The 27,425-nt window shown below is 50.4% G+C and overlaps 2 protein-coding genes across 2 annotated transcripts in view; both read right to left on the reverse strand.

The window, feature by feature from the left end:
• LOC125345073 (alpha-1-antichymotrypsin-like) overlaps positions 1–9,907 on the reverse strand; it is a 33,516-nt gene extending 23,609 nt beyond the window's left edge. Inside the window, exon 1 of the mRNA XM_048337317.1 lies at positions 9,529–9,907. Coding sequence (XP_048193274.1) covers positions 9,529–9,907 — 379 coding nt within the window. The remainder of the gene's footprint in view (positions 1–9,528) is intronic.
• A 5,789-nt stretch (positions 9,908–15,696) lies between these two features.
• LOC125345075 (serine protease inhibitor A3N-like) lies at positions 15,697–21,413 on the reverse strand. Its single transcript, XM_048337318.1, has 4 exons — positions 21,383–21,413; positions 19,632–19,905; positions 16,933–17,083; positions 15,697–15,906 (listed from the first exon to the last, which is right to left on the reverse strand). The coding sequence occupies exons 1-4, from the start codon at positions 21,411–21,413 to the stop codon at positions 15,697–15,699; spliced, it is 666 nt and encodes a 221-aa protein (XP_048193275.1).
• Between the last annotated feature and the right edge of the window lie 6,012 nt (positions 21,414–27,425).

Raw genomic sequence — 27,425 nt, forward strand, 5'->3', positions numbered from 1 at the left:
TCCTCTCTTCTTTTTTTTGTTAGTCTTGCAAGGAGTCTGTCAATTTTGTTTTTTTTTTTCAAAGAACACAGCTTTTATTCTTATTTATTTGTTGAATGGTCTTTCTATTTTCAATCAGATTTATCTATTCTTTAATCTTTGTGATCTCTCCCCTCCTAGTCGTTTTAGATTCTGTCATTTCTTGTTTCTCCAGTTGTTTTGGTTTCATCGTGAGGTTATTCACCTGCTCTGCTTCCATTCTTTTAATGTGGGTGCTGAGTGCAATGATCTTGCCCTTCAGTACTGCCTTAGCTGTGTCCCATAGATTTCTTTGTGATGTGTTTTCTTTGTCATTGTGGCTTATGAATTCGTTGATTTCATCTTTAATTTGGTCTGTGGCCCAAGTGTTGGATAGCAGCGTGGGGTTTAGCCTCCAAGAGTGTGTATAGGCTCTGTGGTATCCTTTGTTGTTGCAGGTTACCTTTAATCCACTGTGATCAGATGTAATACATGGGATGACGTCAATAGTTTTGTATTTTCTGAGGTTCTTTGTGTGGGCTATGACGTGGTCTATTTTGGAATATGATCCATGGGCTGCTGAAAAGAAGGTGTATTGGGTCTCTGTAGGGTGGAAGGTTCTTTATAGGTCTGTTAGATCCATTTGGGAAATGGTGTTATTTAGGTCCTCAGCGCCCTTACTAATCCTCTGGGTGTTGGATCTGTCTCTTGGGGAGAGAGGAGTATTAAAGTCACCCACTATGATTGTGTTTGCGTCTATCTTGTTCTGTAATTCTGTGAGAATTTGCTTGACATACGTAGGGTCTCTTTTGTTTGGTGAGTATACACTTATCACCGTGATTTCTTAATTCTGGATTTTTCCTTGTATTAATACACAGTGTCCTTCTTTGTCTTTTTGAGTTGACTTTAATGAGAAGTCCAGCTTGTCTGAGATCAGAATGGCTACACCTGCTGTTTTGGTGGGTGCTTTTGCTTGGTAGATCTTGCTCCATCCTTTCATTCGAAGCCTGTTGTTGTCCCTTGCTGTAAGGTGGGTCTCTTGTAGACAGCAGATGTCAACTTTTTGTTTGCGAATCCATTCTGCCAGCCTGCTCCTCTTTATCGGGGAGTTTAAAACATTTATATTTAAAGAGATCAAGGATAAGGGTGTTTTTTCTCCTTCCATTTTCTTGGTGGGCTGTTTTTTCCTCTTTTTTTTTTTCTCTTGTCTTTAGTGAGCTGGTCTTTCTGCCAGACTTTGGCTATTGAAGTTTCTTTCTGATTCTGTCTGTGTGTCTTTTACGATCTCTGTTGGGTGGGGTTCCCCTCTTAAAATTTGCTGTAGGGTTGTTTTTTTATTCACATACTCCTTTAGCTCCTCTTTGGTGTGGAAAGATCTGGTTTTCCCTTCGAATGTGAACTCCAATTTCGCTGGATATTTGATCCAGCGATATTTGCAAATTGTTATTCTGAAGTACTTGGATGGTGTTCTTCCACTCACTTCGAGCTTGGTAAGTTTGTGTGGATAAGTCGGATATTATTCGAATCCTCTTCCCATTGAAGAAAGTTTCCTTCTTCGCTTTGGCTGAATTCAGAATTTGCTCTTTAATCTTGAGGTCTGTAGTCTTGAATATTATATGCCTTGGGGTGGCTTTCCTGGGGTCTGGCCTGCCAGGTGTCCTATAGGCTTCGGTTACCTGGATGGGGTCCCCTGTGAGATTGGGGAAGTTTTCTGCAATAACTTTATTGAGAACATGATTAAGCCTTCTGCTCTGGTATTTGGCTCCTTCTTCTATTCCAATTATGTGCAGATTATATCTCTTGTCTTTGTCCATTAGTTCCTGGACTAGTCTGCCCTGTAGCTTCACCTTTTCTTGGAGTGTGGTCATTTTCTGGTTGTTGTCGGCTGCTTCATCGTCCAGGCGAGAGATTCTGGATTCTATATGGTCCACTCTTTGTGTTATGGTTTCAATTGCGGAGTTTATGGATGTCAGAGAGCTATTTATGGTTGTCATATCATCTCTGATCGTGGAAATTTCTTCCTTTAAAGAGTTATATTTTAAATCTATTTTTTCATGCATTTCAATTCTCAGGATGTGGAGATTTTCTTTAAAGAAGGCTTGCATTGTATTCATTTTTGCTTCCACTTCTTTCTTGGTTTCCTGGGTGTCCTTCAAGATTTCTGCTCTAAACTCCTGGAATTGTTTTCTGTTTTCATTTCTGACGCTTTCGATCATTCCTGTTAACATGGCCTCATTTGCTTTTTTAGTCTCCATCTCCTCTTCAGTCTTGCTGCTTTTTGGAGCTGGCGAGTTGGCTTGCCCTTTGATGAACTGAGTTATGTTTCTTTGTGATTTGCACATCTGGAGACCTGTGTAGGTCTTCCCTCCCTCCTGTGTAGGCGTGTCTACGGCAGCAGGTGCTGTCGCTGGGGGCCCCGCCCTCCTGTGCGTTGTGCGTCCACTTCAACAGGCACTTTAGTGGAGTACGTCTCCCTGAGCGAGCCCTGGGTTGTTGGGTTGTGTTTGCACCCTCCCGCGAGTCCGTTGGGGGTGGCGGTATGCGCGGGGCCCAGCGGGATCAACCGTCCGGGTGTGGGCCAGTACCCTCAGACCTCGCCTCCGCTGCGAGGGGGGTACGCGATCAGGCCCAGGTGTCCCTACTGTGCTGGTATTGCCCACTAGCGCCTGTGGTTTCAGTTGTAAGAGTCTGCTAGGTCCAGGCGCCTCGGGTGGGGCTTGCCCTGCCGGCTGTTCCCCGGCCCCTGTTGGGAAGGGGGCGGGGCCGGTTCTGCCAGTTCAGAAACCTGTGGGGCCTTGGGACTGCTCCCCCCTCCCCTGCTAAACTGACTTCCCAGCGCCCGATGGGAGCTCCCCGCCTGATCTGGGGGCTCTTTGTTCCCTCGCGGTGGGGAGGGTGAGGGAGGGAGATCTAGCCTCTTTGTAGGGCCTGGGATTCTGATAGCTGGTCTCCCATTGGGGGAGGGGATAATGGGGGACTCACTGAAGCTGCTTTGTGTGTGTGTCCCGCACAGCTGTTGGTCCTTCAGGGGTTGGTGACCGGTTCCCTCTTTCTGACGCGCTGGGTTCCCTTATCCGAACCCGGTGTGGACTCGAAATTCTCGTTGCTGCCGGTGTGTGTCTTGGTTCGCACCCTCCCTTGTGTCCATGGGGTCTCCCGCTATCTGAATTCTGCGCTCCTGGTAGCCTGTCTGCCGATCGCCAGGTTCCCCTTTCCCAGCCTGGCCCTGTTTGGGCCAGGGTCAGCTGGTGTGGGGAGGGTGCCCTGGAGATTCTCCGGCTCTTCTTTTTTGCTCCTTTTTGTTTCCCCCCGCCTCTCCACTGCTTCTGGCTGTTGGTTTTGCTGGGTTCTTGATGGGGTGTTGGGTGTTGGAGTTCCCAGCTCGCTATTCAGTTGGAGTGAGTCGGGGTGCCTCCCTATTCTGTCGGCGCCATCTTTCTCCACTCATAGTCGTTTTAGATTCAAAATTTTCTGGTTTCTCCAGACGTTTTAGCTGCATCATGAGGTTAGTCCCCTGATCTGATTTCATTCTTTTAATGTGTGCGCTGCGGGCAATGATCTTGCCCCTCAGCACAGCCTTAGCTGCATCCCATAGGTTTCTTTGTGATGTATTTTCATTGTCATTGTGGCTTATTAATTTGTTAATTTCGTCCTTAATTTTCTCTGTGACCCAAGTGTTAGATAACAGTGAGGGCTTTTACCTCCAAGTATTTGTGTAGCCTCTCTGGTATTCTTTGATATTGAGGGTTACTTTGATTCCACTGTGATCAGATAAAATACATGGGATAACATCAAGACTCTTTTATTTGCTGAGGTTCTTTGTGTAGACTACACATGATCTATTTTGGAGTATGTTCCATGGGCTGCTGAGAAGAATGTGTATTGGGTCTCTGTAGGGTGAAAAACTCTGTACAGATCTGTCAGATCCATGTGGGATATGGTGTTACTTAGGTCTTCGGCTCCCTTGCTCATCCTCTGTGTGTTGGATCTGTCTCTTGGAGAGAGTGGAGTATTAAAGTCTCCCACTTGGATTGTGTTTGGGTCTATCTTGTTCTGTAGTTCTGAGAGAATTTGTTTGACATATTTAGGGCCTCTTTTGTTCTGTGAGTATAAATTTATCACCATGAGATCTTGATTCTGGATTTTCCCTTGTATTAAAATGTAGTGCACTTCTTTATCTTTTTGAACTGAGTTTAATGAGAAGTCCAGCTTGTCTGAGATCAGGTTGGCTACCCCTGCTATTTTGGTAGGTGCATTTGCTCGAAAGATCTTGCTTTCATTAAAAGCCTGTTTTTGTCCCTTGCTCTAAGATGGGTCTCTTGAAGGGAACAGATAGCAATTTTTGGTTTCCAGATCCACTCTGTCAGTCTGCTCTTCTTTATCAGAGAATTTATACCATTTATATTCAAAGAGATCATGGATAAGTGTGGTTTTTTTCCCCTTCCATATTCCTGTTAGGCTGTGTTTCCTCTTCCTTCTTTCTTGTCTTTATTGAGCTGCTTTTCCTGTTGGGCTCTGGCTATTGTAGTTTCTTTTTTTTTTGAGATTTATGTATGTTTATTTTATTTTATTTTTTCAAATTTTTATTATCAAACTTATGTACAGAGAGGTTACAGTTTCATACGTTAGGCATTGGATACATTTCTTGTACTGTTTGTTACCTTGTCCCCCATGCCCCCCTCCCTCCCCCCCGAGGTGTTCAGTTCACTTACACCAAACAGTTTTGCAAGTATTGCTTTTGTAGTTGTTTCTCTTTTTTTACCCTGTGTCTCTCAAATTTGGTATTCCCTTTGAATTTCCTACTTCCAATACCAGTAAACACGGTTTCCAATATACTCAGATAAGATTACAGAGATAGTGTAGGTACAACCACAGGAAGGTGATACAAGAACATCATCAATAATAGAAACTACACATACACATAGGACGTTGAAAGTAGTTACAACTGTGGTATAACAATTGTTTCCATAACTTGGAGTTCATTTCACTTAGCATCATCTTATGTGTTCATAAGGGTATAGCTATTGGGCCTTGTGATGCTCTGCTATGGCTTGCCTAAACCTGTACTAATTATTCCCAATAAGGGAGGCCATAGAGTCCATGTTTCTTTGGGTCTGGCTCACTTCACTTAGTATAACTTTTTCCAAGTCCTTCCATTTCCTTACAAATGGAACAATGTCATTCTTTCTGATAGAGGCATAAAATTCCATTGTGTATATGTACCACATTTTCCTGATCCATTCGTCTATGGAGCGGCATCTGGGTTGGTTCCAGATTCTCGCTATGACAAATTGTGCTGCGATGAACATTGTTGTGCTGGTGGCATTACTGTGATTTTGTTTGTGGGCTTTTGGATAGATACCCAAAAGTGGGGCTGCTGGGTCATAGGGGAGTTCTATATTGAGCCTTCTGAGGAATCTCCATACTGCTTGCCAGAGTGGCTGAACCAGTTTACATTCCCACCAACAATGAAGTAGGGTTCCCTTTTGGCCACATCCCCTCCAACAATTGTTATTATTAGTTTTCTTGATATATGACATTCTTGCTGGGGTGAGATGGAATCTCAATGTTGTTTTGATTTGCATTTCCTTTATGGCCAGTGATGTAGAGCATTTTTTCATATGTCTCTTGGCCATTCTCATTTCCTCATCAGAGAAGTTTCTTTGTAAGTCTTTAGCCCACTTGATGACGGGGCTATTGGTTCTTTGCGGTTTTGTTTTGGAAGAAGGTACTATTGTAGTTTCTTTCTGTTTCTGTCTGAGGGCACTGTATGTTTTCTGTTGGGTGAGATTCCCTTCTTATAATTCTCTGTAAGGCTATTTTTTTTATTCTCATAGCTCTTTTGTTCATCTTTGATATAGAGAGATTTGGTTTTTTCCTTGAAGGTGAATTCTAATTTTGCTGGGTATCTAATTCTGAGTTGGCAGGTGTTGGACTGGAGGACTTGGATTGTGTTCTTCCAGGCTCTTCATGCATTGTAAGTTAGTGTGGAGAGGTCAGCCATTATTCTGATCTGTTTTTCCATTGTAGTATAGTTCTTTCTTCATGTTGGCTGTGTTCAAAATTTGCTCTTTATTCTTGAGATCTGAGGCCTTGATAAATATGTGCCTAGTCGAGGATTTTCTAGGGTCTGGTCTGACAGGTGACCTATATGCTTCTGTTATTTGGGTGGTGCTATCCCTTGTGAGATTGGGGAAGTTCTCTGCAATAACTCTATTGAATATGTGTTGGGTCCCTATGCTCTGGTACTCCTCTCCTTCATCTATTCCGATTATACCCAGGTTACATCTCTTTTCCCTGTCCACTATCTCCTGGATTAGTCTGCCTTGGAGTTTGACAGTTTTTTGAGTGTGATAATCTTCTGGTCCTTATCAGCTCAATTGTAGTCCAAAAGAGAGACTCGAGATTCAAGACGATCAATTCTTTGTGATGTGGCTTCGAGTGTGGTTTTCATCCAGGTGCGTGAGACGTTTATGGTTGCCAGATCACCTGTCAGTGTGCTAATTTCTTCCATTAAAGAGTTGTGTTTTGAATCTATTTTTTCATGCATTTTGTTTCTCAAGATGGTAATGTCTTCTTTGACGGATGAATAGACTGTATCTATTTTTGCCCCCATTTCTTTCTTGACTTCCTGAAGGTCTTTCGAGACTTACATTCTAAACTCCTGGAATTGTTTTCTGAATTCTTTCCTGAGGTTTTCATTTATTTCTGCTATCTTAGCCTCAGTTGTTTTTTTATTCTCCATCTCCTCCTCTGTCGTACTCCTTTTGCAACTGCAAGTTGAGTTGACCTTTTATGAAATTTGTACTATTTCTTGGTAATTTATGCATCTGGAGCTTTTGCACTTTCAGGGGCCTGTAGGTGGCGGCCTTGGCTTGGCTTTGTGCTGGTTCCCGCTGGTCGGTCAGTGGGGACTTGTTTGTATCCTGGGTCCGGGTTTGAGTTTGGCTGTTGAACCTTACTGCCCTATGGGTGAGTGTGACTGTTTCGGTTGTGGCCGAGGCAGTTACCCTCAGTGCAGTTAGGGATGGGTATGTTCTTTGTCTTTCTCTGCAGGACTGTGCTCTGCTGCTGTGTTGTGCTGCCTCTTTGGGCTCTAGTTGGGGGTTCACGGGTTGCTGATTCAGCTTGACGTGGAGACTTTTCTCAGATTCTCTCCCCTGTAGTTGCTGTGGGTCAAGAGAGCTCACCACTCAGATTGAGAATTGCCACTGAGAGGTGGCTCGCCCACCTGTGAGGAGTGTTCATGTCAGAGCTGGTGTTGCTGTTGAGGGGTGGCCCGCCCACCTGTGTGGAGTGTGCTTAACAGAGTGGGCTTTGCTGCTGAGGGTCAGCTAGCCCACTTGTGCACTCCTGCAGGGGGGGAGGGTGGTGTGAGATCCACTTGCTGAAGGGTAGCACGATGACCCTCCCGGGGGTACGTGCATGTGTGCTCTTGTGCTTCTTTTGGGGGGGGGCGTGCTGCCTCAGATTGTTGGAGGGTGCATGTGCCCTCTGGCAAATCTACTGTGGGGGTGGTATGCGTGGTCTCCAGCACGTTCCAGTGTCTGGGTGTGGATTGGTGCCCACAGATTCTCTGCACCTCTGCTGTGAGGGGTGTGTGTGTGCTCAGGCTCAGTCTACCCTGATGGGAAGTTATTGCACACCAGCAAACCTGTGATGCACATACCAGGGTGCAGTTCCCAGCTGAGGTCATCCGGGAGGGGGAGGCTGGATGCAGCCAGTTGAGAGCTTAGGTCTCATCTGTGGCAGCCCACTGCAGGGCCTTGGGGAAGAAAAGGACCTGGGGTCTGCTGGTTGTCATCACATGCCTTGGGCTTCTCTGCTTTCAAGGAATCCATTGGACGTGGAGGTGAGGGGCGAGGGACATGCCTGGTGATCTTCTGTGATATCGTCTGCCTCCCAGGACCAGAAGGGCTGTGAGGACATTGTGATACAAGGCCTCCATCAACCACAGGGATCTCTGGAGTGGCTCCCCAAAGCAGAACCTCACATTCTTCCAATGAACCACAATTCTAACCCCAGTGGGTTGGTTATATCTTTTCTTGTCTTGTTTTTTAGGTATGAGACCTGGACACAAACTTGGTATCTGACACTTTCACTCACTAGCTAGCACTCCACCAACTGGGCCACGACTCCCATTCCTGTTCGGTTGAGATTTAGAAGTCTGGTATCGAAAGAAGGCTGTGAAAGTATGACATGGTTATTGGTGCTAAATGACAAGTCGATAAGAATCTTCAGGATCAGGAGTCCATGAAAGACAAGAGGGTTAGAGGAAGTGGGGGAGCAGGGGAAGAGGCAGGACAACAGAAATTGCTGGATGCTTGGGAGAATCAGGGAACCCCAGCTTTGTGAAAATGAAGTTAGTAATTATGAGTCCTAGACACTGCAAGATGTGCACCCACAACACCTCCCGGTTCCCCCTGCCACACACCTTCAATCTCTTATTCCACTGCCAGTAGCTTGAGGGTTTTGGTAAGAGAAGAAAGAAAGAGTGATCTCTACCTGCATCTTGGGTGCCAGAAGAGGACCGAAACCCTGGGAGTTCACTGTAGTCTCCTGGGCTATTCTACTCCAGGCGGCTATGGGCCCAGCCAGGTCCTGTCCTCTCCTAACTCCAGCCCTGCTCCCTCTGCACTGTGCTCTCCATGACTGCCTGGGTTTCCTGTCTGTAATCTAAGACCCTACCATCTTTTTGTTCTCTGCTATCTCTGGTTCAGCCTCAGACCCAACGCCAGCCATGGCACAGTGCGGTTGGGTTTCCGTCTCAGCCTCTGGGCTCTCCACATGGCTTCGTAATCCAGGGAAATCACATGGGTGTTGCTCCTGGGGTCTCAGAATGGGCTCTTGTCACCACCACCTGTGCACCAGCAGCATGGCAGGCTCAGCCCTCTGCTTTCTCCCTCCTCCCCCGTCAGTCCTCCTCCCCCAGGACTGGGTCTCAGGCACTGTCCTTCAGGCTGACGTTTGCACTGCACCCCTAGGCGGTTGAGGTGAGCATTGCTGCACAGAACATGGAATCTGCTCCTCCCAGAGGCTCTTTCCCAGGTGGGGCCATGCCAGAGAAGCGCCAGATTGTGGAACTTCAGGGTGGCAAGGCTTCTTAAGGGCTTCCTTACCTTTTCCCTTGGAGATGGCCCGTGTCCCCCCAGCTGGATCCCCACCAGAGACAAAGACCTCTCCCCAGCAGAGACACGCCTGTTCCTGCAAGTGCAGGCCAGGCCCATCCAGGCTTGCCGTGGCCCTGGGCCTTCCCAACATGTCTCATAGTGGCTCTGTAGGAAAGGGCATGGACCTCGCCCACCATGGAGCGCTGGTACCTGCTGTGGTCGGGGTAAATTTAGATTAGAGTCTTGGTTAAGGACATGCCCAAACTGAGTCCAGGCTCTACAACCCCCATGAAGACAACTAGAGTGTGGGTGGAGCCTGGGACCAGTGTCACCCCAACCCCAGCACTTGCTGTCCAGGGCACACGGATGACCCTGAGAGCTCAGAATTCTGTTTCCTCCCTACCCTAGCACAGGTGCTCACCTTTCAAGAAGATGTAATTCACCAGAATCAGGGCCGTGTCCTGGTCCAGGTTGCTGATCAGGTCTACGATCTTCCCGTGGGTCTCATTCCTGACGAAGTCATTGATGAGCTGCTCAGCAGCTGCCAGCTGCTCGAATTTGGTGGGGACAACCTGGGCCATGTACAGGGTGTGCGCATCATCCGGGAACGAGGCCAGCACCTCCAGTTGCTCTCGATGAATCATGGCGTTGCCCATGCTGAGCTGCAGCTGCTCGTGGGGCTGGTTGAGTGTGTGCTCCAGGTGCTGGAATCCCTGGTGGATGTCGGCCATGCGGCTCTGTGTGGGGCTGAACTTCACGCCTTTCACCATCTCGGCCAGGGTGGTTGCTCGGTCCCCCATGCCCGAGATCCGTCTGCGCCTGGCTTCCTTGGTAGGTAAGGAGGGAGGAAAAGGGGATCTCGTTCAGCCGCGTGCACTTTATGCTTCCCCGTGTGTTGGGGGCTGTCCTTCCCCCCAGCCCTAGGACAATGGGAAGGAGCCCCTCCCACCTTCCGGCCTCAACAGGAAGTGAAAGCCTCTGCCCCTTGGGAGGTGAACACGTGCGTGCCACCATGATGGGGTTGTCCCGCCCACAAAGGAAGTTTCGTGATGTCACTTGATGGACATGGTCCTTAGCCTATGACTGGCCCTTTGGCCAGCCCCCTTTCTTTCCCGCCATTACTTCTATATAAGTGCCCTTCCATATTAAAGTCTTTGAGACACTTCCCACCACCGCAGCGTGTCCCTGATGCCTTCCTTTTCGCCTCCGCCCTTGGTAACATGTGAGGGGACTGGGGGGAGGGGAGGCTTCAGCAACCTTTCCTCAACTTAGCGCTTGCCCATGTGAGCACGCCTTTGGCCTTCCGCTGGCGGAGGGCCAGGCTGAGTGCTCTTTCATAGAGTTTGTGGTTACCATTCTCCCCGTGGGGGGAGAAAGGGGTTGTCCAGACCCCAACACCCATGTCCGTTCGCTTCACCTTGGCCTCCCGCGGGTTGGGCGACCAGGAGAGAGGGTGAAAAGGGGAGCACTGATAAGGGAGTAAGCTTAGCATCCCTGCACCAGGGAAGGTAAATCTAGCCCGGCAGGCCTGGAGCTCTGATGGCTCCCCAAATTGTTGTTGACTTGCACTTGGCCAAAACTTGTGGGCTGTGGAATATTCTTTCCATGCCTACCATATTAGGGTGTCATTTATTTCTAACTTCAACCTGGAAGGCCTTCAGATGAGGAGAAAGTAGAGCAGATGTGTGGGGGAAAGGATCAGACAATACTCCGGGGCATCAGGTTCCCCCCTTCCTGCAGCCTGTCCTGTGCTTATGTGACACAATTGATGCAGGTGGCTGGCTCCCGGAGGCGTCCCTTAGAGTTGCCTCCTTTCACATGAGACTAGAGCTGTGCAGAAGTGACCCGAGTGAAAAGCCTGTCACTAGCAACAGAGTTCCTCAGCCTCTGCCAGCTCTGTCCTGGCCTTCAGAGGAGAAGGGAGGAGGGGAAAGGAAGGAGGTGAGGATACAGGGAGCAGGAAGAGAGAGGAAGGAGCATGTGAGGAGAAAGTTGAGGGAGAAAGAGGAGGAAGGGCCAAGGAGGACTGGGGGAGAGTGAGGAGGGGAGAGGAGAAGGGAGGAACAATTAGAGGGGAGATGGGGCAAGAGGAAATGGAGAGAAGAGGAGGGAGAGAGGAAGAGGGAGAGAGAGGGAGAGGGCAGGAGAGACAGAGAAGGGGGAAATAGGAAAAGAGGAAGAGGAGCAGGGGTGAGGGGCCTGGCATCCTGGAAATCCTTTCTGGAACCCAGTGGACAGTGGTGGCCTGGTTGTCTCTAGTGTTTGTTTCCTCTCTGTGGAATCCACTGCTTTGGAAATAGGTTCAACAACAATATCACCACCCACCACACTGTTCATTTCAGTTCTCCACAGTGGAGGTCTGACTCTATTGCTGAGAGCTCTCTCTCTCTCTCTCTCTCTCTCTCTCTCTCTCTCTCTCTCTCTCTCTCTCTCTCTCTCTCTGGTTATCGCTGACCGAGAGCCTGGTTCAGAATTGGGGACCTCACCCCATTGAGACACTACCCACGGGATCCCACAAACCACTGTGAGACTTTTGATGTCTGCCCCGAGAGGCCCATTTCAACAACCCTGATCCTGACAGAGGCCCCAGTGCCAGGCCAGGTTGTGGCAGCTCCTCTCTCCTTCCAGTGTTGCACACAGAGCTGACAGGCAGCATCATCCTGCCTTGCCCCCTCTGCAGGTGTGCACACATCTATCTGGACGGACCCTCTCCAACCATGTCCCAGAACTGTCCCGACTCCCATCCTGGGGCCTAAGCTAGGTGCCTAGACCACCACCCTCCACAAATCCTGGGTTTCAGACCACAGCCAGCACCACCCAGCAGCCACGGGGCCTTCACTCCCAGGGACAAACCTTAGCATTGCCTGCCTAGAACTGCTGTCCAGAGCGAGTTGATCAACCAGCCGGAATGCAGGGGTTTCTGGAGTGATTCCTAATGGCTATTAATGCTCGTGCATGGCTCCTCCTCCTTTTGCTTAGGAAATGCTATCTGGGATGATCAGTAGCGTGTTACTTCCCGTGAACTGCAAATCTCTGGGGATAGCCAGGTACAGGAATCTCCTCCCCACCCTAAGAGCTGTTGTGTAAAAGAAAATATCACAAGCACCACCACCACCCCACCCCCTTGCTCAATGTGCTTGATGTTCATGAAATGCTCACAGAGGCATGTGGGAAAACCCATGTATGAAAAAAGACGGGGGAGCTGTGCAATTCACATATTGGTGGACTTATTTTGAGGTCACTTTTTATAATGACATGTGTGAAACTGAAAGCCCCTTCTACAAGTACTTAAAGACTTTCTTTTTAAATGTAAAAGCAGACACATCTGTATTTGTGTACCTGCATGTGTGCATGTGTCCGTATGTGTGTGTGTGTGTGTGTGTGTGTGTGTGTGTGTGTATTTAGGTACAGTACGGTATTCTTGTATGGGGTTGGTGAGCCTCAGAGCTCTGCTCCTCCTGTCATGGGAATCTAGAGATGGGGGAGGCAGCGTGTGCAGAAATTGCTTGCCAGGGGGCCCAGTCCTTAGGATCTCTGGGTCTTTGGGGCCTCCTTCCTCCCCTGCCTCCTCGGCTGCTTCAAGCTCAGTAACTTTGATGTTCAGGTCTCCTCCTACTTCATCTCGGGCCTGCCTTGGGCTCCTAACGAAATGGCCTTCCAAGACAGCTCCTGAGAAACCTAGTGGAATCCCCCCAGGCTCCACAATGTCAGGTTTAGAAACCTCTGGATTAGCAGAGAGCTGATAGCTTGGGCCTGAGAGCTTTGGTCTGTTTCCTGAGGCTGCTACTCACTACCTGTGTGAGCTGTGGTCCTTATGTCTGGCCTTCCTTATGTCTAACAGGCAAGATGACAGGAAGCAGCAAGCAAATTCCGAGAAATGCACTGTTTGCTAGACTCCAGCTTGGATAAACACCATGGAGTGTACTTTCAGAGAAAGTTGAGGTTGGGTCCCAGTGCCTCATACCTGCAAACCTAGGTACATAAGAGGCTGACATCTGACAATTGTGGTTTGAAGACACCCAGGCCAGAAAGTCTGTGAGACTCTCATCTCCATTCACCAGCAAAAAGCCAAAGGTGGAGCTGTGGCCCCACTAGTAGAGTGCCAAACTGGAGTGAAAAGGCTAAGCAACAGTGCCCAGATGCTGAATTGAATACACACTACCAGCCCACTCACAAACACACACATCACAAGCACTCGGTTTAGATCCATCCCTCTTTGAATAACTGTTTTATGTTCTTCAGGACTCTGAATATTGCCACCGTTGAATACATATTTAATGATATTATTTAGTTGAACTGAGGATATAATACTTGCATGCTAAATGGCCTCTTGCATGCTAAAGTGGATTGGTATTTAGCTTCACCTTATCATGGAGCCAGGCTCCTTCTGTCTCATTTCCCTGCCACCACTGTGGATTCTGCAGGCGCCATGTATACAGGGTGCTGTGTGGCCTAGTGCTTTCCAGGGACCAAGAGACAGGAAGGAAATTGCAAAAAAGCAAAGCATAAGCCATCTAAGGCAGCACCTTCTAGAACCCTCCAGAGCAAGGTCCTCCACTTATAACAGGGGATGTTAGACACTTGACTCCTTAGGTCAGATCCAGGACTCTCTCTATCACATCTGATTAAGAATTGTGTAATAGTGAAGGGAAGAGTAAGGAGAACACACATTACCTAGAAGCCACTCAACCTTTCCAGAGCCCTCCCTCTCTCCTCCTCACCCCTCCACCCTCCTTTCCTTGGACATCATGTTTGATCAGCCCACTGATTAGGCCCACAGCGACTTTCCACCAATAGTCACAGGAGTGATCTTGGATGGGGAAACTTTGGTCCTGGCCAATAATGTAAGGAGGAATCAGAAGAGACACCCTGAGCAAGAAACAACAGCCAGGCTCAGCCCCTCTTGGATTCCTGATGCTGTGAGACAATACGTGTTTATTCTTGCAAGTTGTGGTGTTGGGTTGTTTCTTTCCTGGCAGTTCATGACTCAGCTATGTACACTGCCATTTCTTGGCTCGTTATATCAGAAGAGAAATTTTAGAAGACAGCCAGACTATGTGATAACACTAACCCTGGCCTGATAAGTTACTAGATGTGAGTCCCTGTTTCTCCTCTTTGCACAAAATCACTTGCCGTCCCTCATCCACAATACGTCAGAACTTGGTTTTGATTGTTCTCTTGTCTAGGCTTAAAAGCTGTCCCACCCTCCGGCAGACATGGGTTGTATTGATTGTTCTTTCTGCTCTACAGGGGAGAAGACAAACCCAGGAGGTCACTAGTCCGAATGAGAGCAGGGATGCTGAACCTCCAGTCCACGGAGTCACCCCGTCCAATGAGCCCAGCCCACTCCTGGCTGACCTGCGCTCAGCATGGCTGACACAGCCGCCCCTGGGCTTCAGTTCCCTGCTGAGATCACCCGGGGTTCGTGGAAGGTGGATTGAGCCAGCTCAGTGCCTGGGCCTCTTCTGTGGCAGCCCACAGCCAGGCATTTGGGGACTGGTTGGAATTCAACCGAAAAAGGAAGACACCCATGGGGACAGCTCATCTGTCTATTTCTTTTTCTTGGCCACCATGCCAGAGCAGCTCTGCTACCCTTCACTCTTGAGACACAGTACCCTGTGTGTTTCCAGATCATTCCTCCATCCTCCCCCAGGTGGGGATAACACCTAATGATATAACAACTAACTCTATGGTCTTGGGGATAGTACAGGTGTCTCTGTGCTGCCATTTCCTCAGCTGTGAGTGGATTAGTAATAACTTCTAGGTCATATCCCATCACAGTTTCTCAATGAGTCATCTCCAGTTGGCTGGAGGAGGATGTTTAGTAGTACTCCACGGTGAGAGATGAGGACAGCTGTTGTGTCTGGAGGGTACACCTGTCAAGGCCCCAATCTGTGCTCATTGCTCCTAGGCTCCCACGAGCGTTCTGATGCAAAGGTCACAGGGCATTGGTCAGGTGAAGTCCTTCTATGGACCCAGAAATAGCCACTGCGAACCAACTGGAGGAGATGGGGTGGGGTGATGGACAGAAGAGGGGTCCCAAAAATTGGTGGCCAGCAGCTGCAGGAATGAAAGATCCAAGGGGTCTAGAGCCCCAACAGGAGGCCATGGGTGATACAACCTGGGGAACTGGAGGGGAAAGACTGAACTCACATCAAGGCACCAGGTGGCTCAGAGTTCGAAAGGGGCTTAGAGCAAGAGCGTCCCATCTCAGTGCTGGACCTGAGATGCAGGTGGAGTTGACTTTGTGCTCACATGGACAGGACCAGGCTGTTGAAGTTGAGACAGAAAGGACCAGAGCTTGGGTTGGGAGTGAGCTGCTCCCGTGGTGGGGACAGTGGCTTTGTGGGAGAGGCAGACAGACACAGAGAAGCAGGGGGTCAGGATCGAGGGGCACAAGAACAGTGTCCAGGCCCAGGGTGAGGGTTCACTGTGGCCAGAGCCCCAGGAGGAGACATGTGGTTGTCACAGAGTCACTGCCACCTCCCCAGTGTGGCCCTGGCCAATGGGCTCATGAAACGTGGGCTGCATACACAGGCCTGTGTGTTGGATGTGTAGCCCTGCTCCTCAGTGAAAGCCCACAGCTCAGTTAGGAGCTCTGTGACTGACTGGGCTTGGCCACTTTAGCTAAAAAGAGAATGGTGTCACTGTTTATGTCGTAGATATTCATCAGAAAGGGCCTGTCATATTGTAGAATTGTTGGTTTCAGCCTTCCAGACACAGTCATGATTTTCATTCTGGTGGCGGCCGTGGCTTCAGTGCCTTTCTCTGCCACATCAAGCAGAGTACGGTGCACCACCTGTGGGGACGCCAGAGTGTTACTGATGACAGCCAGGGGTGCAGGAGGAGGCAGCTGGCCCGAGGACTCCCAGGGGACACCCCTGTGCCAAGCAACACCCACTGGCCCGTCTCCTTGCTCTTCCTCCCTCCACCAACTGGCTGCTTGTGCAGTCAGAGATGCACAGGCAGAAGAGATTCCCTCAGAGCCTCAAGGGCGAAGGTGAAGCGCCCTGACTCAGGTCTTCTCTGTCTGAGCCCAGAAACTGCTCTACCCATAACGTTCACTTATGTGAGCAGGGGCAGGTGTAGGACCTGGCATTTTTCTTTCAGCAGCTACCACCTTGAAAGTGCCATTCCTGTGCTGGCCAGGGGCAGCACGCCCGCTCCAGCCACTAGGGGGCGCTCTGCTATGTGGCATGGGACTATGCTTTGCATGCTGGTAGCAGCTAGGCACTCCCTTCTCCTTTCCACAAGTCTAAGTCTGGCCTCAGGGCCCAGGATGTTGGGGTTTCAGTGGAGTATTGCAGTATTGCTCCTTTGTTCTCAGTGACATGCTTCTAGAAATGCAGTTAGAGGGTACCCTCCATGCCTTCTTTCAGGCTCTCGGGCTAGAATAGTTACTCTACCATTCTGCTCACTTCTCCCTTTGAGCTCTACTACCTCTTTGGGTCCTGGGTACTAGCCGGGAATTCTTGCCCTAAACAAGAGGAGAGGGGAAGGCCTGTGTCCTCACAGTGGAGTGTGCCTGATGCCTGCAGCTGTTCAAGGCCAAGGCTAGGCTCTTTCCCATGCTGGGCTTCTGGAGAGGCATCCAGTTACAAGGCAGTGGTGTGTGTGTGGGGGGGGTGCTGCTGGCATTGCATTATGGCAGGAGGAGGAGCAGGGCCGGGGCCTGGCTGTCCTTGCGATGGGCATGCCCAATGTGCATGACTGGATGTGTGCAAGTGGAAGTGTCTGTCCATATTCACCAGTCCCCTCCCCAAGTGCTCACTGGCCCATTCAAGCCCAGGTGTGGCGCATGAACGGCTGGAAGCTGACCACTTACCTGGGTGACCTTCAGTTGGTGACGTGTGGTGATTCCTGACAGATCACCCTGTGTGGAGAAGGCTTCCCTGATGCCCATCTGGGGAAGAATGCTCTGCAGTTCATAGCTGCCCGAGATGGAAAACTTGGGCAGGTAGAGCTCATTTATGAACCTGGAGAGGAAGATAACAGCTGAACATCACATTGTATCATCCCTGTCTCGCAGCGTGCGTTGTGTGAGATCCTCCACTGTCACCCACTCCTTCTGGTGAGGAAGACCTGATCCCTTACTCTTCTTTTATTCCCTTTCTTTACCCATTAATTGCTTGGCAATGGATGTGAGTACCCATGCAAAGCAGTGTTCCAGTGTGGTGGTGTTGCTCTCCATCGGTCTGCTCCAGGCTTTCCTGCATCTTAGCTCAGCAGAGCTGCCTATTGTCTACCACAAACCAAGCAGGAGGGTTTAAGGGCAGGCACACACTTACCTTGTTGGGGATGGCTATACCTTTAAGACCTGGGACTGCCTGGCTGCTGGCCACTCCCATCTCCTTTTAGGTTCTACCGAAAGAGATGCCAAACCTGCCCCACCTCCCGTCTATGAGCACATGTGCCACCATGGCGCCGGCTGAGCCAGGAGGCCGAGTCAAGAGGCCAGGCCTCTGCAGAAAGTTCCGTGACATTACTGTGATGGACAGTTCATTAGCCAATCGTTAATACCCAATTAGTCTCTCCTCTTCTTGCCGCCATTACTCTTGTACAAACCCCTCCCTTGAATAAAACCTTTTGACAGCCAGTAGACCAGCAGATGGCTCCCCCAAATTCTCCGTGTCCCGTGTCAGCTCTTAACCATAATGGGGGCTGGGGACGTGGGGGTTTTCGGCAGCCCTATCCCAGCTCAGGTTAGCCTGACCGGGACATGCTCTGCCTTCTCGCCAGTGGGAGCAGCGCGCAGAGCTGAGTGTCCCTCACAATTAAAGGTTTGACGTCTCCTCAGGGGAGACATGGAAATTAAGCCTGACACTACCTACCCTACAGACAACTGAGAGGCTTTCATTGGGAGGCAGTGAATGGGTCTGGGCAGGGACCACAGTCATGACATGAAGGTCTTGCAGGGCCACAAGGGAGGCTAAAAGGGCTGGGGGTCTGAAACCACCCACCATAGTTTTCTGTGTGCACCTCTGCCCTCGCTCAGCACTGGGCCAGTTTCTGTTAGGTTGCTGAGGCTGGGCGACCAGCAGCAAGTTCTGGAAGAACAAGGCGGCATCCTTCCGACTGAGGTGTCACCTTCTGTCTTGTTTCTGTTCCCCCTTAAGTGCTCAAGTCACCTTCTGCCTCGACATAGGGTTGCCGAATAGGAGGAGGTTAAGTCGCCTATGGAGGTGGGAGCAGTACATCCTCCCATTCACTGATTTGTACAATGAACAGCATTTACTGAGTGCACTATGGGCTGGGCAGGTGCAGACATAGCCCCTAGTCATTTGTAGATGAAAGGCATCTGGGACTTCACTTCACTTCTCCACTCAGAATTTCTTTGAACCCTGCTCTGTGGTTCTCCTTGGAGATGAAGGGAGGGGAGAGTCTAGAGGGAGAAAATGGAGAGGTAGGCTGGACCACAGATCCTGGGTCTCCTGGGAGTCTCTAGATGCCAGATACCTGAGCAGTGGTTACGGTGTCTCCTGAAATGCTCCCGCCAGGGGCTCTGAATGAGCGCCTGGCTCCCCCTGACTGTCCTCTCCTGCCCCATGAGTGCTCCCCAAAAATTGGTCACCACGTAATCAGGAGATGCCCTTAACAACAGTGTCCCTGTCCATCACTCCTAGAAAACCCCAGAAGAGGAAGGCCAGGGATTTCTAGGGGTCTCCATGGCTCTGCATAGCCCTGACCTCTCCTCTGTCCCCTCTCTTCCTGGTCTGCAGCTATCTGCCAGACGGTTACAAACACACATGCTGGGCTTGATGTCTTTACAGGCTTTGTGCTGGGTGTTCCCTGGTTTGGGACCCCTTTCCCAACTCCCGTGGGACTCTGTCACCCCCCTCACCTTTCACCTGTGGACTCTTGCACATCACCTAGCAGCTGTGCTCTGACACAATTACAAACTCCCTCCAGGTCCCGCTCCAGCCTCCCAGAGTCTTGGACCTTCCCTACTCTCACCTTAGAATTTACCAAATGCTTTACTGGCTTATGTTATGGGAATAAGAATCTCAATACTTTTCATGCCTGGTCTGGGTTTGAATCTTGATCCTCATATCTCAACCTCTTGAGTTGTCAGGATTACAAGCATGAGCCAGCATTGCTTGGCTTAGGAGCTGTTTAAATAAGCACACAGCTAAGGCAGAATTTGAAAGAATAGGTCATGGATGAAAGTAATGGTGCATCTGTGCAGAGCTGATTCTTGGACCCTGAGTCACTTTGCCCTCCACTGACCAAAGTGCTCCATCTCCTTCTGCCTTTACCCACACATGTGGGCTGGGATTGCCTTGGAAATTGCTCATGAACTTAAAATATGCTAGCAGCCATGAGAGCCTCGTTTCTTGTTCTGTCTGATGTCATAAACTAAGAAAACCTATCAGGCCAGGAAACAGAGAGAAAAACAACCCAGATTCCTCTGTTGCCTGTGTGACTTTCCCAGCCCTGAGCATCAGACATGGCCGGACCCTGAGATGAGTCACGCAGTCTCAGCAAGCTGGGAATTAGGGGAGCCGGTTGGTGGGGCAAACGCACCTGGGCTTCAGGTTGTTCCTCCACCTGGCCAGGGTCTCTGGGAGCAGATTTGCTTCCACCTTCTGCATTTTGCCCTTGTCGGGAAGGATGAGGAGGGCGCTGATGTTGCCTAAGTACTTCAGCTCCACCACGGTGCAGGACAGTGACTTGTCCCGCAAGTAGGGTACGGTCAGGTCTTCCACCTTCATTGTGGGCACCTGCACAGATTGGCCTTCACTCAAGTAGAACTTGGACTTGATGGTATCGTTGGAATCAAAGGGTGTCTCCCACTCGGCTGCAGGCAAGCAATTGATCAGAGACCATGAGAGAGCTATCTTGGTCAGATTCAGAGCAGTGCTGGCCCCAGGCTTTCCACAGCCACCACAGTCTCTCCTAGTGGGGAGCCTTGGCTGGGTTAGGAGGTATATTTGGGCTCATGGAAAGGTCCTTGGGGTAAGGTTGAGATCTAGAAATCTGGCATGGAAAGAAGACTGTGAAAGTATGACACGGTTATTGGTGCTAAATGAGAAGTGAGTAGGAATCTGCGGTACCAGGAGTGGATGAAAGAGTAGGGGATTAGAGAACGTGGGGGGCAGGGGAGGAGGTAGGACACCAGGAGGTGCTGGAGGCTGGGACAAGTGGGGAAACCTTAGTTCTGGAAAATGAAGTAAGTAATTATGAGTCCCAGAAAATGCTGTATGCAGAAAAACAGACTGAGCTCTACCTGAAAATGGGTGCAGGGACGGTAACGAAACCCTGGGAGTTCACTGTGGTCTCCTGGGCCATTCTACTCCAGGTGGCTTTGGGCCCAGCCAGGCCCTGTCCTCTCCTAACTCCAGCCCTGCTCCCTCTGCACTGTGCTCTCCATGACTGGCTGGGTTTCCTGTCTGTAATCTAAGACCCTCCCATCTTTCTGCTCTGGGCCATCCCCGGTTCAGGCTCAGACCCAACTCCAGCCATGGCACAGTGCGGTTGGGTTTCCCATCTCAGCCTCTGGACTCTCCACATGGCTACGTAATCAGGGGAAATCACAGGGATGTTGCTCCTGGGGTCTCAGAATGGGCTCTTGTCACCACCACCTGTGAGCCCCCTGAATTTCAGGCTAAGCCCTCTGCTTTCTCTCTCCTCCCCCATCAGCCGTCTTCCCCCAGGACTGGGTCACAGGCACTGTCTTTCAGGCTGATGTTTGCACTGCACCCCCAGGCGGTTGAGGTGCGTAGTGCTGGGTTGCTATCAGTGTGATCAGAATCCAGGGTGCACAGAACATGGAGTCTGCTCCTCCCAGAGGCTCTTCCCCAGGTGGGGCCATGCCAGAGAAGTGCCAGGTTGTAGAACTTCAGGGTGGCCAGGCTTCTTAGGGGACTCATCTTCCCCCTGGGAGATGGCTCCTGTACCCCAGCTGGATCCAGATCAGAGACAAAGCCGTCTCCCCAGCAGATACATGCCCCTTCCTGCAGGTGGAGTCCAGGCGCATCCAGGCTTGCCATGGGCCTTCCCACCATGTCCCATAGTGGCTCTGTAGGAAAGGGCGTGGACCTCACCCAGCATGGAACACTGGTACCTGCTGTGTTCTGGGTAAATTTAGATCAGAGTCTTGGTTAAGGAGGTGACCAAACTGAGTCCAGGCACCACAACCCCCATGAAGACAGCTAGAGTGTGGGCAGAGCTTGGGACCAGTGTCACCCCAAGCCCAGCACTTGCTGTCCAGGGCACACGGATCACCCTGAGTGCTCAGAACTCTGTTTCCTCCCGATCCCAGCACAGACACTCACCTTTCAAGAAGATGTAATTCACTGGAATCATGTCCGTGTCCTTGTCCAGGTTGTTGATCAGCTCTACCATCTTCCCATGGGTCTCATTCCTGATGAAGTCATTGATGAGCTGCTCAGCTGCTGCCGGCTGCTCGAAGTCAGTGGGAACAACCTCGGCCGTGTACAGGACGAGCGCATCCTCCAGGAACGAGGCCAGCACCTCCAGCTGCTCTCGGATGAACATGGCGTTGCCCATGCTGAGCTGCAGCTGCTCGCGGGGCTGGTTGATTGTGTGCATGAGGTGCTGGAAGCCCCGGTGGATGTCGGCCATGCGGCGCTGTGTGGGGCTGAACTTCAGACCTTTCATGATCTCTGCCAGGGTGGTTCCTCGGGCCCCCAGGCAGAGCAAGGCCATGCTGGTGGAGATGCTCACGGGGGAGAAGATGACATTGTCATCAGGATATGTGAAGATCAACCACTTGATAGAGTTCCACGGCAAATCTGGTGTTGCTAGAGGCAATGGTGCTGAGCATGTCTGCCTGCATAGCCTTGTTCTGCTCCTCCTGGACTGTGCTCTCCTCATCCACTGTGCAACCTGGGTGGCAGCGCATAGCCAACAAGAGCCCCAGAACCAGGGCCAGTGCCTTCCTCTTCATCCTGTAAAGAAAGAAGCCTTCAAGCCTGGGAGGAGCAGCTGGTGCCCTCAGCCACCATCTCCTACCGCCTCCTGGTCTGCCTGCATTCTGACCCTCTACCCTCTGTTTGCTGGGTGATCTCCCAGGGAAGGTTCTGGAAGTTGCTGTCGTGGTTACTCAACAGGTCCTGTGTTTCTTTCTGCCAAGTAGGAAAATGATATCGTTGCTACCGTGTGTGTGTGTGTGCATGTGTGTGTGCAAGTGTGCGCGAGCAAAAGTGCACGTGCATGTTTTGTGCATGTGTGTTTGTGTGTGTGTGTGTGTGTGTGGTGTCTAGTGGAGGAACCTGACAGGCTGTCAAGGGAAAAGATTAGAAAGGAGGAAGTTGCTTTTCTTTGTCTCCTCCCTGTCCCCAGAGCAGTCTGAGTGCTTTGCACATTTGCTGGGCTCTCCATGAAAGGCAGTGTGTAGACCAGGCCAGGCCAGCGCCTAAATGTAGTACAGATTATTTGAAGGAAACACATAAGTGTGCTTGGGCTGGACCTGGAGCTCTGATGGCCTTGGAAATTTGTGTTGACTTGTAGTTGGCATAAAGACCCAGGGTTGTGGAATATTCTTTCCGGACCTCCAGGTTTGAGCATTGTTTTGGTTCAGCTTTGGCCTTGAGAGGGAAGGGCAGAGGAGAGTGCTCCTGAGATTTCTCCCTTCTCCCAGCCCTGGGGTAATGCAGAAGCAGGCCACAATTCTCTGTGTCCAGAACCAGAAGAATTGGCTTTGCGACCAGCCCCCCACCTTTCTCGCCAGCCCATGTGCTTCCAATTCTCGAGGGCTTTGCCCCTGGGGTGGTGCTAAGCAAGTGACGTTAGCTCATGAGGGGGTCCTATGACAAGCTCGCCAGCCTATCGCCAGCTCTTGTTCGATCACCCCTTTTCTCTTCTCCCCCTACCATATCAACTGCTAGCCACTCCCTTATTAAATCAGATTTGCTCTTGAAGTGTCTCCGAGATCCGCGTAAGCCTGGCTTTCTTCAAGGGTAAGGAGGGAGGAAAAGCGATCTCTTACGGCCGTATGCACCTGAGGTCTTTCCTGAGCCCCCACTCCACTCTGGCCTTACGTGCAGCTCGGGTGACCAGGGGAGAGGGTGAGAAAGGGAGCGATTAGAGTAGAGTAGAGCCTGACCCACTGTGCCGGAGGAGGCGACCCGAGCCCAGCATTTTGGCGCCCAACGTGGGGAACAGAACCCACTCGAGGAAGTCCGTGTCTCCCATTAGAATCTCAGGGAATTGGGGTGGAAACCCCGGGATGCGTGGTCCTCCCATCCAGATCAGCAAAGACTATGGGACAAGGCCAAAGTAGGCGAAGTAATTCACCCCTTAAAATCCTGAGGTTCACCCTCTAAAACACGGGGATGAGTATCTCAGAACCCTGTGCCATGATTATTTGGCAGGAGCTAAATCTCAGGGTCCCGTGGCTAACTGGAGCCAACCCACTGTCTTGGGAAACTTGGGACCGGCTAGAGCAGGAGCTAGAGGAGATGGAATGGGGAGAACTCCCACTCGTGGCCCTGCAAGCTATTAAGACCCTCAAGGCTTGCTTCTCCTCGGACCCAGGGGAGATTCCCTGGACTCAGGAGAGGGCAGCCGGAGGGAATTTTGGTCTGGAGGGGGCCCCGACGACCCGCTCCGAGAGGCCCAGGGACGAGCGAAAGCTTGATCTCCGGGATCCCAATCCAGACTCCATTTCTGAGAGGCGCCCAACGCTGCCGGCTCGCTACCCCTCCCCCACCGGAGGCCCGGCTCAGCTCCATACATATGCAGATTCTGGGAGCCCCGCTGAGTGGCCCCTTCACAGCCGTGGTGACGGTGGCTGCAGTGGCAGCGGCGGCGCTCTGCCACCGAGCGCAAACGGCCCTGCCGGTTTTAAACTCGGAGCCCTTACCACTTCGTGGGAGTTGCAGGAAACAAGATTTCCGTGAGTTCAGGAGGGTGGTCCTTGAGAGAGGTGGGCTGAACATGCCCTGGGCGGAGCATTAGCTTTACGGCCTGACTTACCAATTCTCCACAGACCAAGATCGGACCATATTAAAGAAGGAACTAGTGCCTCCATGGTAGGACCTAATCCCCGGCCCCAGATCTCGGGGGTGGGAGGCACAGTTGGGAGTGAGACAACCAAGGACTGGCTTTCCTGGGATGATATGAATGGTGGTAAGGGAATAGTACGTCCTTTAATAATGACAAACTCACCAGATAACCTGTTGGGACAAGATATCTTGGGAAAGATTAAGGCCGCGGTCATCACAGGCCAGGACCTGTCAGGTGGCCCTAGTGGCTGCTAAAAAGCGCCTCCCTCTGAGGCCTTGGGGCAGGAGGCTCCTAATTCTTCTACAGGGCCTCACCCCCAATCCTAAGGGCCACTGTTCCTACTGTCCCCGCCATTCGATGGCACCTGAGCGCCCCAATTTGGGTGGAACAGTGGCCTATTCCCTCAAACAAATTAGAAAAGTTAAAGGAAATCGTATCAGAACAACTGTCCCTCAGGCATATTAGACTTTCGCTGAGCCCTTGGAACAGCCCTGTATTTGTTGTACAAAAGGCCTCAGGTAAATGGAGGATGGTACAGGACCTAAGAAAGATTAATGAGCGGATAATCCCCACTGGCACTCCTTTACGGGGGCTGCCATGGATCCCCTCTGTTCCTCGGGATCTTAACTTAATTATAATTGACATCAGGGACTGTTTCTTTTCCATTCCCCTTGACCCCCAGGATTGTGAGAAGTTTGCTTTCTCTGTTCCCTCGGTTAACTATCAGGGGCCAGACCAGAGGTATGAGTGGGTAGTCTTACCTCAGGGCATGCTTAATAGTCCTGCCTTCTGCCAACATTATGTGTCACAAGTTCTTCAACCTCTTCAGAACCAGTCAGATATTATTTTATATGTTTATATGGATGACATCATTTTTGGAGCAGCAGATGTCCAAGTGCTGAACTTTGCCTATAACAAGGTACAAACCCTCCTACAAGGAGGAGGACTGCATATAGCCAGTGACAAGGTTCAGAAAGTATACCCCTTTCAGATCTTGAGGGCAGAACTTAAACTAGACTCTGTGTGCCCCCTTAAGCCCCAGTTATCCTTCCAGTCATCTTATACTCTGGTGGAAATGCAGCGATTGTTAGGTGGGATTAACTGGTTAAGACCCTGGCTTCACCTGCCTACAGAGGAGCTGCTTCCGCTCCATGACTCTTTGAAGGGCAAAGCGCCCACTGAGGTTACTACAATAACTCCATCACTTCAAACAGCCTTCCAGAAAATCCAAATGGCCCTAAATATGGAACAGCTGGCACGCTACAAGCCTGAGTGCCCACTTTGCCTTTGGATCCTCCCCGGGTCTGAACTTTCCTCAGCTGCTATTACCTAGTCAGGCAAGCCTCTTCAATGGGTGCACGAATCAGTGGCAGGAGCTCCCAGAGTTTATTCCCAGCTAGACCAGCTAGCTGACTTGGTAATTAAGGGCAGGGATACTTCCCTGAGGCATTATGGGCGAGATCCCGATGTGCTAACCATTCCCTACCGGTTGTCAGATTTTTAATGGGTCAGAAGGAATAATGCACGTGTGTCCAGTGCCCTGGAGGGCTTTATGGGAAAGGTAGATTGCCACTATGGCACCTCGAGGTGGGTGACCTCATTTTCCAGGATACAATGGACACTTCCTATACTTTTCTCTACCAGGCCTCTTGTCAAGGCTGCCAATGTTTTTACAGATGGGGGAAGAGCAGGGGCTGCCGTAGTGGTACTCTCCGCCTCGCCCCCTGCCGGTGGGAAAGAAAACACCCATTACTTTGAGGCAGTTACTGGATCTGCACAGTTTAAGGAATTGTACGCAGTCGCCCTGGCACAGACCCATGTCAAACAGCCAATGAACTTGTTTTCTGATAGTCTGCATGTGGTTAATTTGCTACCCAACCTGGTATTCTCATACATTAAATTAGATGAAAACCCAATCACCCCTCTGATGATCCAAGTCAGGGCTCTCTTAAAAGAGCGGGCTGAGCCTATATTTTTACAGCACCTTCGTGGAAACCAAGGATTTCCTGGGGACCTGGCACAAGGTAATCATTTGGCAGACCGGCTGACCACTAATGGGACCATTATAGCTCTGGCCGTTGTTCAACCTCAAAACCTTCAAATGGCCCAAGGACTGCATGAGCATACTCACTTAAATTGGAGAGGGTTACATCAAAGATTTCCTTCAATTCCTATAAAAGACTTAAAAAAGATTATAAGGACTTGCAAGTCATGTATGCCCTTCCTGCAAGTGCCTCCCCTGCAATCTCCTGGGGTTAACCCCAGAGTCCTAAAGCCCAATGTTATCTGGCAGATTGATGTAACCCACTATGCTCCTTTTGGAAGGCTAAAATACATATTTATGTCTATTGACACACATTCTCATGCCTGTTGGGCCTCTCTGCATACGGGGGAAAGAGCACGGCATGCTGAAAGCCACTTCTTACAATGTTTTGCTATCCTAGGGCTTCCTTTACAGGTGAAGACAGATAATGGACCTTGCTTCACCAGTAAGCCTTTACAGGCCTTTTTCCAAATGTGGAATATTAAACATACCGCTAGACTACCATACAGCCCAAAGGGTCAGGCCATAATTGAGAGGCATAATAAGGCCCTAAAGGATCAATTATTAAAACAAAAGGTGGGGGAAGCCCCCATTACCAGCTGAGGACAGCGATGTTTACATTGAATATTTTAAATTTGTCTAGGGACCAACCTCTATCAGCTTTCCAGAGACACTGGTCAAGCCAAACAACCTACTTAAAGGTGGAAGTCCGTTGGAAGAACCCCCTCACAGGCGAGGCCCAGACCCACTTATCAGTGCAGGAAGGGGCTTCGCCTGTGTTTTCCCAAATGGGGAACCGAATCCAATCTGGATACCAGCTAGAGACTTAAAATATTGTTCATCAGAATGACCACGCAAGGGCATCTGCCCTTGAGGGATGTCTCTCCTTGTTTCCTCTCAGGAAAGCAAAGACCGTGGTGGATTTTTCTATGGAGAAATGGGAAAACCTGCCTGTACAGGCCATGGACCCAGTGTCAGCCCTGTTTCTTCCCTGTACCTTGCCTGGCGCCCTTTGGAGTAATGTTTGCTGTGGCAGCGTGGCCCACAGCCTTGCACAAGAACCAAAGTGAAATTTTGCACACTGTTGTTTCTTCCTTCACCCCCACCCCCTTTGCTGCTTATCTTGGGGGCCCCCATTAGAGGGAAATAGGAGCTAAAGGATTTGGACACCTTAATGTTTTATGATAAATGTTTACAATAAGCAAGGGATTGGCACCTTGCTGCAATGTTTACTATAAAGTGTTTACTAACCTCAGTTGTTAAGTTACCAGGCACCCTGGCAATCAAATCACCAGGGCCTGAAC

This window comes from Perognathus longimembris, unplaced genomic scaffold, assembly GCF_023159225.1.
Source record: "Perognathus longimembris pacificus isolate PPM17 unplaced genomic scaffold, ASM2315922v1 HiC_scaffold_5281, whole genome shotgun sequence".
Classification (NCBI taxonomy): Eukaryota; Metazoa; Chordata; class Mammalia; order Rodentia; family Heteromyidae; genus Perognathus; species Perognathus longimembris.

Coding starts and splice junctions, on each gene's coding strand:
- LOC125345075 (XM_048337318.1), bottom strand. CDS start 21,413: ATGATTCCAGTGAATTACATCTTCTTGAAAG. Junction 19,906..21,382: donor GAATTACATCTTCTTGAAAG/GTGAGTGTCTGT, acceptor GCTTGCCTGCAG/CCGAGTGGGAGACACCCTTT. Junction 17,084..19,631: donor AGGAACAACCTGAAGCCCAG/GTGCGTTTGCCC, acceptor CTTCCTCTCCAG/GTTCATAAATGAGCTCTACC.